The sequence below is a fragment of the Chanos chanos genome, chromosome 3 (assembly GCF_902362185.1).
Source record: "Chanos chanos chromosome 3, fChaCha1.1, whole genome shotgun sequence".
Classification (NCBI taxonomy): domain Eukaryota; kingdom Metazoa; phylum Chordata; class Actinopteri; order Gonorynchiformes; family Chanidae; genus Chanos; species Chanos chanos.
The window spans coordinates 11,191,871-11,205,027 of NC_044497.1; the positions used below are offsets into that span (position 1 = coordinate 11,191,871).

At 44.6% G+C, this 13,157-nt stretch overlaps 1 protein-coding gene across 1 annotated transcript in view; it reads right to left on the bottom strand.

Annotated features, from left to right (window-relative positions):
* Positions 1-13,157, bottom strand: part of phldb2b (pleckstrin homology-like domain, family B, member 2b) — a 33,126-nt gene that overhangs the window by 14,996 nt on the left and 4,973 nt on the right. The window contains exons 2-6 of the mRNA XM_030769014.1: positions 12,872-12,943; positions 12,628-12,751; positions 11,019-11,201; positions 5,262-5,381; positions 2,019-3,184 (exon numbers count right to left, since the gene is read on the bottom strand). Of these exons, the coding sequence (XP_030624874.1) occupies positions 2,019-3,184; positions 5,262-5,381; positions 11,019-11,201; positions 12,628-12,751; positions 12,872-12,943 (1,665 nt within the window). The remainder of the gene's footprint in view (positions 1-2,018; positions 3,185-5,261; positions 5,382-11,018; positions 11,202-12,627; positions 12,752-12,871; positions 12,944-13,157) is intronic.

A 13,157-nucleotide genomic window follows, 5' to 3' on the forward strand; every position in this document is an offset into this window, starting at 1 on the left:
TCAAAGCCCCGGCGGCCAGGGGCTGGGCGCGCATGATGATCAGCCCAACCGGAGGACTTCACGATGATTCAGGAGAGCGGACCGAAAAAAAACCACTCACTAACGCTACCTCAGGTATTTTAAATAACATGACACATAGGGCACTTGAGACGATGAAAAGACTCGACCAGACTTCAACCGGAGTCCCGTCAGGCTTAGTAACAGAAGGATACTGATGAGTGGGATGGATGAACGCACAGAGTGATGAGGAGAGGAGAGTGGGAAAGGAACTGAGGTGGCACTGAGGGTCCAGTTCATAGTAACTGAGTCCAGAGTGAAACTGGATATCATCAAAAACAGTCCTGGCACTGGACAGAAGAGGATATACAAATATAGGCGCAAGGGTGATTTAATCCTTCCGCTCACAACTCCGCACTAGCCCAATGCGGCAGCTGGTCGATCCCAACGCAGTGCATTACTGAGAGGGATATCACGGCGACAAACTCTTCTGCCCCTGTGCAGAAACCCAGGACGTCGACAACGTAAACAACCCTAAAAGCAGCTCTCTCTTTCGCCCTATTATTGCTAAAATTCATCCGCCGTCACTTCATGAAGCTGACATGTTTGAACAACCCTGAAAGAAACCATCTTTTCGCTTTTGAGATGAGAGCACACGGAAAGGGAAGAGTCCAAATACAGTGACAGTGCAACAGATACACTCTCAATGTTTGTCTTTCACTCAAAGACCGCAAGGTCTCGTGACCCCTCTGAAAGTCCTGTGCGTGACCCCGTGAGTGGGTTAACCTTGAAACTGTGACTGAGGCTTTGTCCCAGTGGATGGGGGTAGGTGGGCTCTCACATTTCCACACCCTGAGGGAGTAAACACGATCTATCTCAAAGAAAGGGAAGGCGTCTTGTCTTCAGAGTGGTGCACTAGAGTAATACTTCATCAATTTGTGTGTGTGTGTCTTAAAATGTGGAGGGGAGGAATATATTTCAGTGTGTATGATGATTCAGAATACTGTGTGTAAGCACAGTGTGTATGGACAGTTTGTATGAGTGTACATTTGCCAAAGTGACTTGCTGCATAATTGTACACACTTGTAGAGCATATTTTTGAGTGAGTGTTTTTGGGCCAGAGGGAGAGAGAGAGAGACAGAGAGAGAGAGAGAGAGAGAGAGAGAGAGAGAGAGTGTGTGTGTGTGTGTGTACTTCTCCACCTGCAATACACTAGTATTTACACTCCAAAGCCTTACCCTGTAATCTAGCCTGTAAAAAGCACCACAACTACAGGCCTGTAATGGGTAATGAGTGAGCGGCCTTCACTTTTGGTCTGGCTTAAACCCAGCTGGGTGGTGCTACAGGTGGCCTCCCTAACCTCTAGCGGACAAACAGCACTGCCTTCTATTTGAACTCCACTAAAACCGGCTGTAGCGTAAGAATAGCATTGTTAGCATGGGAAAGCTGCCAGCATCTTCTGCCTCCGCGGTATGCCTCCCAAAGAGACAGTGTTGGGGAGGCCACAGTCAATGAATGTGGATGCAATTCAAGATTATCTATTAATAGAGGGCATGCAACTCCACCTCTGGTTGGGTCTTCCCCAACACCCACTCCAGGGAGGGGGTTTTTGCATCTTTACTACTTCTGCGCTGTGCACAACCCTCCAAGTTACTAAGTCACTGGAATGTGACAGGGAGAGTGAGCTCCAGAAAGAGATTAATTTGGAGACAGGTGGGCCTCTCCCTTCCTGACCTCCCACAGAACCCTGAATTCCGCAGGAGCACCATGTTGTTAGCCTTCCTCTTAAGGCCCTTCGGGCCAACAGCTAACCAACAGGAAAGTCTAAATACCTTCTCGTCACAGATAACAATGTGTAAAATGAAACCCATCAAACCTGTCAAACTCTGCTTTTGTTGGACAGCTATCTTCATGATTTGTTGATCTGACAGCAAACCTGTAATTAATTAGATTACGCAGTGGAAAGAGAGACAATGGAAAGAGAGAGGAAAAGGAAAAGAAAGAGATAAGATTTTCCTTACCAGTCTTTCCACCTCCTGTTCTCTGAGACGCTCATCTCTCTGTCTCTGGTGGTAGTCTTGTAGCTCTTCTTTCCCACTCAGGGAACTGATGCTGCCTTTTCGTTCCCTGAAGCCACCTTGTGGGCCCAAGCCAGCCTTCCCAAAAGACTGCCTCCTCTCTCCTAGACCCACCTCCAGGGCTGGAGAAGGTCCACGGGCTACCTGACGCTCCAGGTCTGAGTATGAGCTACTGGAGGTCAGACTCATTTTCTTGGCCACCCTGGGACTGGTAGGGGCACCAGAGGGCACAGTAACATCAGGAGGAGCTGGTGAGCGCTTCGGTTTGGTAGACAGAGAAATGGAGATTACTTCAGAATGCCCGTTATGCTGTCCAGGCTCGGGTGTAACACAGGGGCGAGGGGGGTGACTGTCCAGGGAACGTCGGGGTGGAAGGATGGAGAGGGGGACGAGTTGGGTTTCGGAAGGCCGGTAGAGACGGGGCAGAGAGCGACTGTGCGTACCCATACCGGTGAGGGAGCCGGCCGAGTACTTCCTTTGACGCGGTGTGGGCTCCAAGCAACCGTTACGACTCGAATCATGAGACTGATGCCTGCGGGCTAGACGAGGGCTGGAGGGCATGCTGGCGGCCCCGCTACCGCCCCCCGGTGTAGGGGGGAGAGAATCGCCCACCGTGGAAGAGGAGCCATTCCACATGGACAGAAGGGAGCCAGAACTCGGTGCACGTCGACCATCTGTAGACGTCGACAGGAGCAGACTGTCTTGGGACTGGTTTCGTGTTATGGGACGTGATTGCGGCAAAGACATCTCCCGTTCTCGAGGGTCAGATCGACGTGGTGAGGGAGGCATGCTGGTGGATGTGTGGGAGGGAACTTTAACAGATAGGGGTGGGCGCTCAGAACTATATAGCCTCCTGGCTTGATCCTGATAGGATGAAGCAGGGCTAGAGCAGGTGATAGGTGACAAAGGGTTGGGTGTGGTGGGTGGGGACTGTGTCATGCTGAAGTAGGAGGGGCTGCTGTCCCCATTGGTACGCAAACTGTTCTCCAAAGCCAATTTCTTTCTCTGCAGAGTGTCCATCAGTTCCCGAAGCTCTGACGCAGAGCGCATGCCCCTAGGGCTGGAACCCCCGATACCATGGCTATAGTCACTGCTGAACTTCAGATAGTCTGTGAGTGAGAGGGGGGAAAAAAAGCATGCATTCATCGAAAGTGTAACTTTCTTCCAAAACTCAGTCTGTAAATTGCACATCTGTAAGCATGATTCACGACCCGCTCCTTCATTTCAACATTACATACCATCTGAAGAATGCGAATCTCCTTAGTTAGCATCAGAAAAACTTACCTCACAGTCTAGTTAGCCTTCATTAACTCCTGAAATTACTTTAATAATATCTGGGGGGGGAAAGACAGCCTGGCCATAAAAACACACCTGAGACTAGTCTGACCTAAGAAAGGCTTGGTATGAACTTCTCAAAGGAAACAACCAAATTCTGCTTTGAAATGATCCAATGTCTTAAGCCATGCTCTGTGCCCAAAACAAACACACATAGCAATTCATGCTTTTAGAAATAGCAACTGAACCACCCACCGTCCAATCTGAGGAAAATGTTTCTTTTTTTAACATATCCGAAAGAGTAACACACTTCCTTTCCCTTTCTCTCTTTCTCTTCCTCTCTCTCTCACACACACATACAGCCACACACACATTTCTGCTGTTACAGGGGTCATATAAAATATTCTCTCAAATTCTCCTCTCTCTCCTTTCTATATTTCAGTCCACCTGTGTTTTGACTGGAGCAAAGACGGACAGCAGAACACTGTGTGCTCTCTGCTTTGAAGCCTGTTGGACTCCCTTGCGATTCACACTGATGCTTCTCATCTGTTTTGTGTCTATGCTTCACAGGCGTAAGTAGAGACCATGCCAACATGTACCAACACTGAGAGGTCAAAGTATATCTCACATCAGCCGCATCACAAAGGAAAACTGCGACACCACAAATACCACGACAGAGCTGAAACTCACAACGGCTACAGCAAGCACTCTGAGATGTGCGTGCGTGTGTGTGTGTGTGTATGTGTATGTGTATGTGTGCATGCATCTATATGAAAATTTGAGGCACAAGATAAGATTAAGAGAGTGATCTCAGCCTTGTATAGGGCAGAGGAAATAGAGCAGAAACAGAGCTATCAGAAGAGTTTGTTAGGTCATTGAGTTAGAGGCATGCACACACACACACACACACAAACACACACATCTGTAGCAGTCTGTTCATGCCATACATGGGGCGATTTAATCTTCACAACAGAGCTATGTGAGTGAGCTGTAAAGGACTGACTCAACCCAGACAAACAGAACACACAGATAGCAACACTGTGGTTAACCTTTACCTTCACAAGGGCTACGAGAGAAAACAATGAGACCATGAATGTATACATGTGGGTATGTGTGCTTTTCTTAGTTCTGTTGTACGTTATAGGCTCTGTGTAAGCAGGCTCTGTGTTTGTTTATGTGTACGCACATTCCAGCTGTCTGCAGATGCAGACAGAGAGAGTGAAGAACAGTGATATATGACACATGCTCTGCACCTCACTCAAACACATCAATCACCATGGCAACAGCTGACCACATCTGCATGCAGGATGGGGGGAGAAAATTCCACAAGCCTTACAAACTCTGTGCAAAGGTGAATATGTGTGTGTGTGTGTGTGTGTGTGTGTGTGTGTGTGTGTGTTTCTCTGAGAGGGAGGCAATAAAAAAAAAAAAAAATTCACACCCTTAAAGAATGGTTTAGCTTGTGAGTAACATCAAAAGCCTAGTGACTCCTGACAGAGGTGACTGTCTCAGATAACACACACCTGTGGAGAGGGGAGGGGGAGTAGTATTGCTACCCGTAACTTAATCCAGACAGACAGACAGACAGACAGACAGACAGACAGACACACACACACACACACACACACACACACACACACAGAGGTTTTTCCATGGTGGTGGTGGACATGGTATAGGACTGTAAGAGACGTGTATGGAGAAGTATATGTGTACAGCTTTGTGGTTTCACCGCCTGAGGTTTGGAACATAAGGTAGAATAACAAGACGAGGGAGTGTGGAAGACTAGAACAGCAGTGGGACAGATGCATAGAAGGAGCAAAGAATATTTTGGAAATACTGGAAAAGAATATGTTGGAAATATTTTGGAAAAATATATTTGTCAAATTTGGAATGAGAGTCTAGATAACTTACCGGTGCTATACACCAAGGGCGACACTGGACTCTTTTGGGGTAGCATGCTTTTCATTCGGCTGGCCTCCTCTGGGTGGTTAAAACGGAAGAAGTAGGATTTACCCAGACAGAGAGAGTACCCTGTGAAGAGGAGCACACCCAGGGTCAATGACACACACACACACACAAAAAAAAACCCCACACACGTTCACAAACACAGTGTCGAATTCAGTCCAAACAAGTCCATATTTGAATTGTGTAACCTTTTGGTCTGTTTCTATTTGTTCTGCAACAGCCTGTGTCCATCTGCAGTTTTCAGTCAGTGTGCGTTGGGCTCCATTAGAGACCAGACTGTGTATTCTGGGCATCAATTCCCATCAAAAACCCAATCATTAAACAAAACGTCGGGGCCACGACCCCTTCAAGACATAGCCCCAGCTGTCCAAATATTTCATAGCACTGGAGAGATGAACCGGGCAGTGAAGTATGACAGCTATACTGCTGCCTTTGCTTACATTATTACTCAACAATATTAATGATGAAACTTGACAGAGTCTCCATGGTACTTCTTAACCTGGAGAGCAGAACTATCAATATGACACACAGAGTTCTCTCATGACACCTTTTTTTTTACAAGCTTCTGGTTCTTGTTTTATTTCCACTTCCTTTGCTCCAGGGGTTCATGGAACCGACTGTGAAATTTTGCAAGGCCATTTTCAGCGCTGCTTGGTTCCTAGGCGCTCATATCTGATGTTTAAACGCATTATCATACAGATGGCAAGACTGTTGTGGGTGGTTGTTATGCAAAGTAGTGTTTTTAAATATACATTTTAAGTATTCAAAGAGCAGACTAGCTACTAGAAGAACATTTCCTTTTCTGGGTCCCCTCTTGGACTGAAAATAAATCAGGAACCAGGCCGTCAGACTGCTTGGTTCCAGTCCAAGCTTAGTTCCAATTCTGAAGTGGTAGTGGAAAAATGACATCAAGTTAACTGCTTCCTGCCTACTTCATTTTAATATCTCACAACCATTGTGTCTCCAACGTCTCCAAAAATAATTCAAAAGGAGTTAGACAGATGCTCATTTTAGACAAAATGCTCCGTCAGTGGGCTCATTTAAATGAACGCACAATCTCTTCGGACCATCGAAAGGCTGTTGACTTTCCATTGATTTGAAATCGGAGACACGGAGGCAGCAGTCGGATGAGAGCCCAGAAAAAGTAAGTCACACAAAGCAGAAAAACAGATGATGGAAAAAATTCAGAACCTCTTCACTCTCCCCATTCTAAAACCCCAAGCGTCTGCCTCAGTGTTTACTGAGATCTTTATTTTTCTGCTTAGAATAAGGGAATCAGAGAGGAGAGAAGAGGCCTCTATTTTGGGTAGTTAAAAAAAAGGGCTTCCCATCAAAAAAAAAAAAAAATTAAAAACATGATTGATACTCTTTAGATCTGAACAGACTTTAGTAATAGTTGTCCTTGTGTATATGCATAGATTGTGTATTGAGATGTACACAGTGCTGCTCTATTTGGTTTGAGTCAGTCACTGGATGTATGTTACAGGTGTATGGCACTTGGCATTACAACGGCAACTTCCTGTCCAGCTGAATGCAGGAGGCCTGTCTAGCACGCTTCCTTTAAATTGCTTATTCAGGCCTTTTCCACTTCAATAAGCCTTCTACTAGAGATTTCTCCCTCAGATCACGTCTTTTTTTTACTGAGCGAATCTTGCACTGAATCGATAGACAAAGGCCTGCAGCAGTTCAGCTTGTCCACTGCACATTTGAGTGCCCCCTCGTGAAAGGATTGAAATATTGTACTTAATTAACATGCCAGATCTCTGATACTGCATCTACTAAATCAGCCAGATACATTCCTCGGGTTGGCATTCCAACAGCCTGTTCTTTCAGAGATGAGGTTGGTATTTCTTGGCTTCTCCTATTATTTCCATGAGCTCTTAACTTCCACCATAGAAGGATATGGGCAAAAAGAGGACAAAGGGCAGACGTGGCTGGAAGATGCAGAGATTTCATAACTATCCCAGATGGACTCAGTTTTCACGAAGAGCTTTTCATACAGACAGATATTTCATCGTTTTAAGAAACTCCTCCACAATTACGCAACAGATATACATAACTTTGAGATGAATATCCCGTCAGATTTCGGAGTTCAGTCATCACACACACACACACACACACACACAGACACACGCACTTACACACCAGCATGACACTGATGCGCAAGGATGTGTTTAGTCTACACAGCTGTGCTCTGAGGGTTCAAACTTACAAAAATACACTCTTACAGAACCATCAAATCACACATCAAAGACTGCCATTCTCCCCCCAACTGACACCCTCCCTCTGGGTGTCACTCATACTTACACACACACACGCACACACACTCATGCATGGACATATATCCTAATCTTTTCACAAGTTCTGTCTAATGATCACCACGTTCTGAAGAAGGGGGTCCGTGATTTTAACATCTGTCTGTAGAACCATTTTATAGACTAGACTCTGGACCTAATACTGTGGCACATGTGATCTTTAATAAGAAGAGTGAGTTTTCTCTTGTTTATTATGTTCTTTTCTCATTTCCTGCCTTTGCATCCCTACAAATGAAACCCAACTAATGAGTAAATGCAGTCACATAGACCCATAAGTCTCTCTTGGAACAAGGAAAATGACTTTGATCACTAAATCAAATGTACATGGTCGTTCCCTCTCCTTCAAAATTAGTTCAGGATTGTAAGAACACAAAGTACTGTTGGAGTAAAATAGTTTGCGTGTATTTCTGGCAGCTGTACTTAAATGAAAGAAAACGACTCGACAGAGCTAGGCATATCCAGTGCTGTCGAACGATTAAATTAATTCCCCACTTCTAATTACCAAGGGAATCGTCCGTGCCTCAGTGGCCACAAATTAACCCGTCCGATCACAGGTCATGGCTTGCACACACATAAACTGACCGAGAGCAAAACAATGCCAGGCTCTGTGTAGGTGACCACACCAGAGGGCGCGTGTCGTTAATTTCGCTGTTCTAAAACAGATTTCACCATCTCTGCCATCATGGGAGTCAGATTCCAACAAAGATGAAAGCGGCTTTGGGTGACGTACACTTCTCACAGTTTTGAATGTTGTGAGGTGATCGCTGAACAAGTCCCTCAACTGAACTTTAAGTTGACAAATAACAGAAACTTTGCTACAGTGACCTGAGCATGTATTAACTAGTGCTACATGCGTAAGAAGCTGTCCATATCTCAAATCATCGTAGCAAAGTATTCCAGATTATTAATCACAGAACATTTCTAGTCTTTATATTGGGTCGAGTAAAGTTCATTCATATATAAAATATAATTGTCATTGACATATTAAAGGTTAAAAATTACAGAGGTATTACTTTGGCCGGCAAAACATAAACAATAAATTAAGACAATGGATCACAAGTTTGTCATGGGGCCTACACTGCGTAAAACAAACATATGTAAGGTGTGAAATAATTGAAACACAGTAGATGATTACAACTACGTACAGAGCTATGTATATGCCTAAGCAAAAAGTAGCCTATATCAGTGGAAACGCGATGCGTTCTTCAGTAATAAGGATAACCAACCTTTTCACGCAGTCCCATTCAGTGAGCTCCACAAGCGCTCCGCGCTAAGTGTGGCAGTTATGTTTGTCAAATTCTTCCTGGGGATATCGACTCTCTGTGCTGAATAGTTTTCCCCTCTCTAGTCTAACCCACCACTACTTCAATAGACAGACGCCCCTACGCTTCTCCATGGATCCAGATTCGTTAATACGGAATGTGATGTACGAGCAAAAGTCGGCAAAAGGGGAGGTGCTACACGATTTCCGAATTTATCTTAGAAAAAACAGACCAGTTTAAGAGACGTAACTAGATTAAGTTTTAAAAAAAAAGTTTCAATAAACTTTGCAAGAGTCTCTTTCTCTCTCTGGCTGGACGGACTCTTTCTCTTGGTTGGCTAACAAAGGTTTTGAGCCAGAAAGCAGTTAATCCCGCCCCTTCACTTTTCTCATTTCTCTACCTATCCTGGTCCACCCTGATTTACCTCAAGGTACACAATACAAACACAACGGTATTGGACAATGTCAGAGGTCATCTCAGTCAACTAAACGATAGCTTTAGACACTCATCAGAACGCAGACGTGGAAAAGAACTTTGGCCATGGTAACGTTGTTTTTGGTGTGCATGCAAAGTAAATAGTGTGTTTTTTTTCAGTGCTTGTTTTTGTGACCTATTAACATGACAAACAGGCCTGATTCAGAGGAAACACCTCTTACCTTATGCTGTAGCCTACAATCTTATCACTGTAAATGACTAATATTGATACCTGGAAAACCAAATATGGTACTCAGCAAAAAAAACAAAACAACAACAACAAAAAAAACACAACTCCCACAGGGTAATAGATAGTCAGAAGCCACAACGGAAATCCCTGTGAGTCAGTTTCTTTTAGATCAGTCTGACTAGAGCTGTCTAACTCATACTACTATCAGTAGTATGATGAGGACAGGGTCAAAGACAAACATAGAAGTTGGAGCTCACTTAGTCACTACGGGGCCACTGGCCACACAGACTGTGCTCTGAGCTTTAAACATAAGTCACTTGGAGCATCTAGAGCCCAGCAGATCAGCCTGAGCCTGGAGGATGTTTTCATTTCACGCCCTCCGTTTGCACTCTCTCACTGGCATGTGGCTCCCCTGCGCTTGCAAACAGATAAGGACGATTACTTTTGTTGTCACCTCCTCCACCATTCCTCCTCCACCTCCTCCACCATGCCTCCTCCATCTCTTCAAACTCCCCACATAGGAGAGTGACATTATTGCTTCTCAAGTCTTAAGTGCAAAAAAAAAAAAAAAAAAACCCTTAACATTTTAGTCAAATTGCACCATTGTCACTATAGTCACCCACAAACCAGCATCTATAGTCACCCACAAACCAGCACAGCACAGTCCTGTACTCCACAATGCTGTCAATATTTGCAACCCCCCCCCCCACCCCCCCAAAAAAAACCCCCAAAGTCAAAATAAATAAAAAACAAACTGGCAAGAAAACACCAAACACAATGGCATAGATGTATTTAATAGTAGAGAAAGAATGATGACTGATGAAGTCTTGGGAGTAAGAAAAGCAAGCGATTACGTGGAGAGGGATGGAGAGAGTAAGAGTGAAATAAATGGGGGAAAAGGAGCAGTAATAGCAGAAATCATTTGAGCTCTATTGCATTGCCCTGTTGCCTTTGGAAACTCTGAGTCACTGCATAGCAGACAACAGCAGACAACCATCCCAAAAGCCACTCTAATTAAGCAAGCTCTGACGTACAAAACCAGGGCACTACTGGAAAAAAACACACATCACACACATTCACAGTACAGAGCACAGAGTTCACCACCAACTGTTAAGATCATACAATGCAGAGTCGGGGGGGGGGGGGGGGTGGCAAAATAAAATATGCATAGATTTTGAGAGAGTGAAAAAAAAAATACCCCTGCCAGATCTCTGGACAAACAAATGCATAAACTGATCAGAGATCAGGGAAAATATCAGACAAGATGAGATAAGATTAGGGAGCTGATCCAAGCCTTGCAGTTAGATGAACCAGCAGGGGGCAGCAGCAACATTTGTTAGTAAGGACATGTAAGTCCTCTTTAATGGAGAAGTAAATAGCACTGGCCATGCATAAGAAATGTATGAGAGAACATGACAGAAAATGACAATGTCAATGTCAATGTCACACACAATGTCTTTACCTTGTGTTAGCGGTGTGGGTTTGGTCACAGGTACACCATCAAGAGAACACATATGTCCACAGGGATCAAGGCTTACGACCCCTCCTCTGTTTTCAATTGTACAGTGCTCTGCCTCTATGCCAGGACCTTCTATAGTGATGTCCTGGGGAACAGGGGCATCTTCCCGCCCTATGCGTGTCACCCCTAAAACACAGAGAGGTGTCAGTGGAGAGTTTGAAGTGTGTTTACATGCCTGGGTGTGTAGGTGATTGATAAACTGTGCACGTAAATGTATTTACTCATTTTATTTACACCATATATCTGTTGGGTAGATCTCTTTGTTGAGGTGCGTAAGTTTTGCAGTCAACCCTCTATTTACTTTCAGATCAACGTATCTTTAAAATCTACACAGGCTGTATCTGTTGGATCTGATAGTAAACCTCTTAATGACTCACTGCCAACTGTGTGGTTTTCACACTCCCCTGAGGGACTTTAATTTTATTGAATTTTAATATAAATGTGTTATTTCCCACAGCACGAAAGATTTAAATTCTAGTAATGTCAGAACACAGCAGAGCTATGTCTGTCTCAGGACAGACTCTGTCTGACTGACTTTGTGTCTACATTAAGAGGAAGTGTGTTTGTATGAGCGTGAGAGTGTGTGTGTGTGTGGGTGTGTGTGTGTGTGTGTGCGTGTGCGTGTGTGTATCTATGTATAAACCTGTGAAATTTCTACACTGTGTAACCACACCAAAACATTTCCATTCCACTCAGAACATTAAAGCTTCACCCCCACAAAAATGATTTCTGACACAAACTGATTTAAAGATCTCTTCATTTAGTTTCCTAGTCTCAGTACCAGACACTCCTCACACATATCTACTATGTTAAACATCAGTAAGTGAGTATTATGACTAAATTTTCTGGAGCCAGATCCAAACATTGTCTATGAGACAATAGCATTGGGATTTTATCATTACTACAGGTTTAATAACAAGCAGCCCCCAGATGAAGGAAGTTTGTCTGACTCCCTTATCCGGTCCCTGTTCTAAAACACTTCATACTTCTCTTCCTTTCAGAGTGTCAGATTACATTCCTCTGTCTACCCTGGAGACCACAGATAACAGGGGCCAGAGAGGTGGAGTAGTCAGTAGGCAGTCTGCAGACACACTGTGACCAAGACCTGACCTGGTACCTGAGTGTACAAAGGTCTAGGTGGAGCATCTTTATCATCTCTTAGAGGGGAAGAAGAATGAAGCGTACTCTGTTTGTATTGGGGGAAAACGGAAAATCAGCATCAGAAATGTAGACCCCCCCCCCCCCCTCCCCACCCTCAACCCTCCACCCCCACACCCCCATTCCTCACAGATGATATTAACACAGCATTCAGTTTCTGCAACCTCCGGGCCTCAGACTACAACACACAATAGAAGTCACACAATGGCATTAGCACAGACAGAGCAGTGAGGATGCACCTTGTTTATTGTGCTATAACTAGGTACCATAAGTTTGTTTAGGCCACTGGCAATGCTTAAAACTGTGTGTGTGTGTGTGTGTATATGTGTGTGTTTGTGTTTGTTTGTGTGTGCGCGTGTTAATGTGTACTTGAGTGCAGCTGAGACTGGCTTACCCTCTTTCAGAGGTAACAGAGTGATTGCCACGCTGAGTCGGCCACTGCCCAAGCTGACCAGGTGGGGTGTGGCTGTCTGTACCTTAACTCCTTTTCCTGTGTCAATCAGGTCAAGGGGTGGGCTCTGAGAGCCAGAGGAGATGCTTGTTGACATAATTTACGTTGAATGTTCAAAGGGTTCAGAATTCTTTGTGAAGCTTACACAGTACAGAGTGAGACTACAGTATTCATGTATCTCTTTTACCTTAGGGCTGTCGAGGCTCAACTGGTCAGACTCTGGCTGAAACATACGATTTGCACAGTCACTCTCCGGCTCCTGGAAGAGAAGCATGAAATACCAGAGGCATAAACACACAATAACACAAACAAAAATGACTCCTGCTGTTGCGTATCCAGCTGAAGCATCTGGTACTAATCAGTTGTATTGTTGATTGTGGTGTTTGTATTTGTATGTATGTGTGTGTGTGTCCATGCACACACACACACACACACACACACACACACACACACACACACGTATGTGTGTTTGT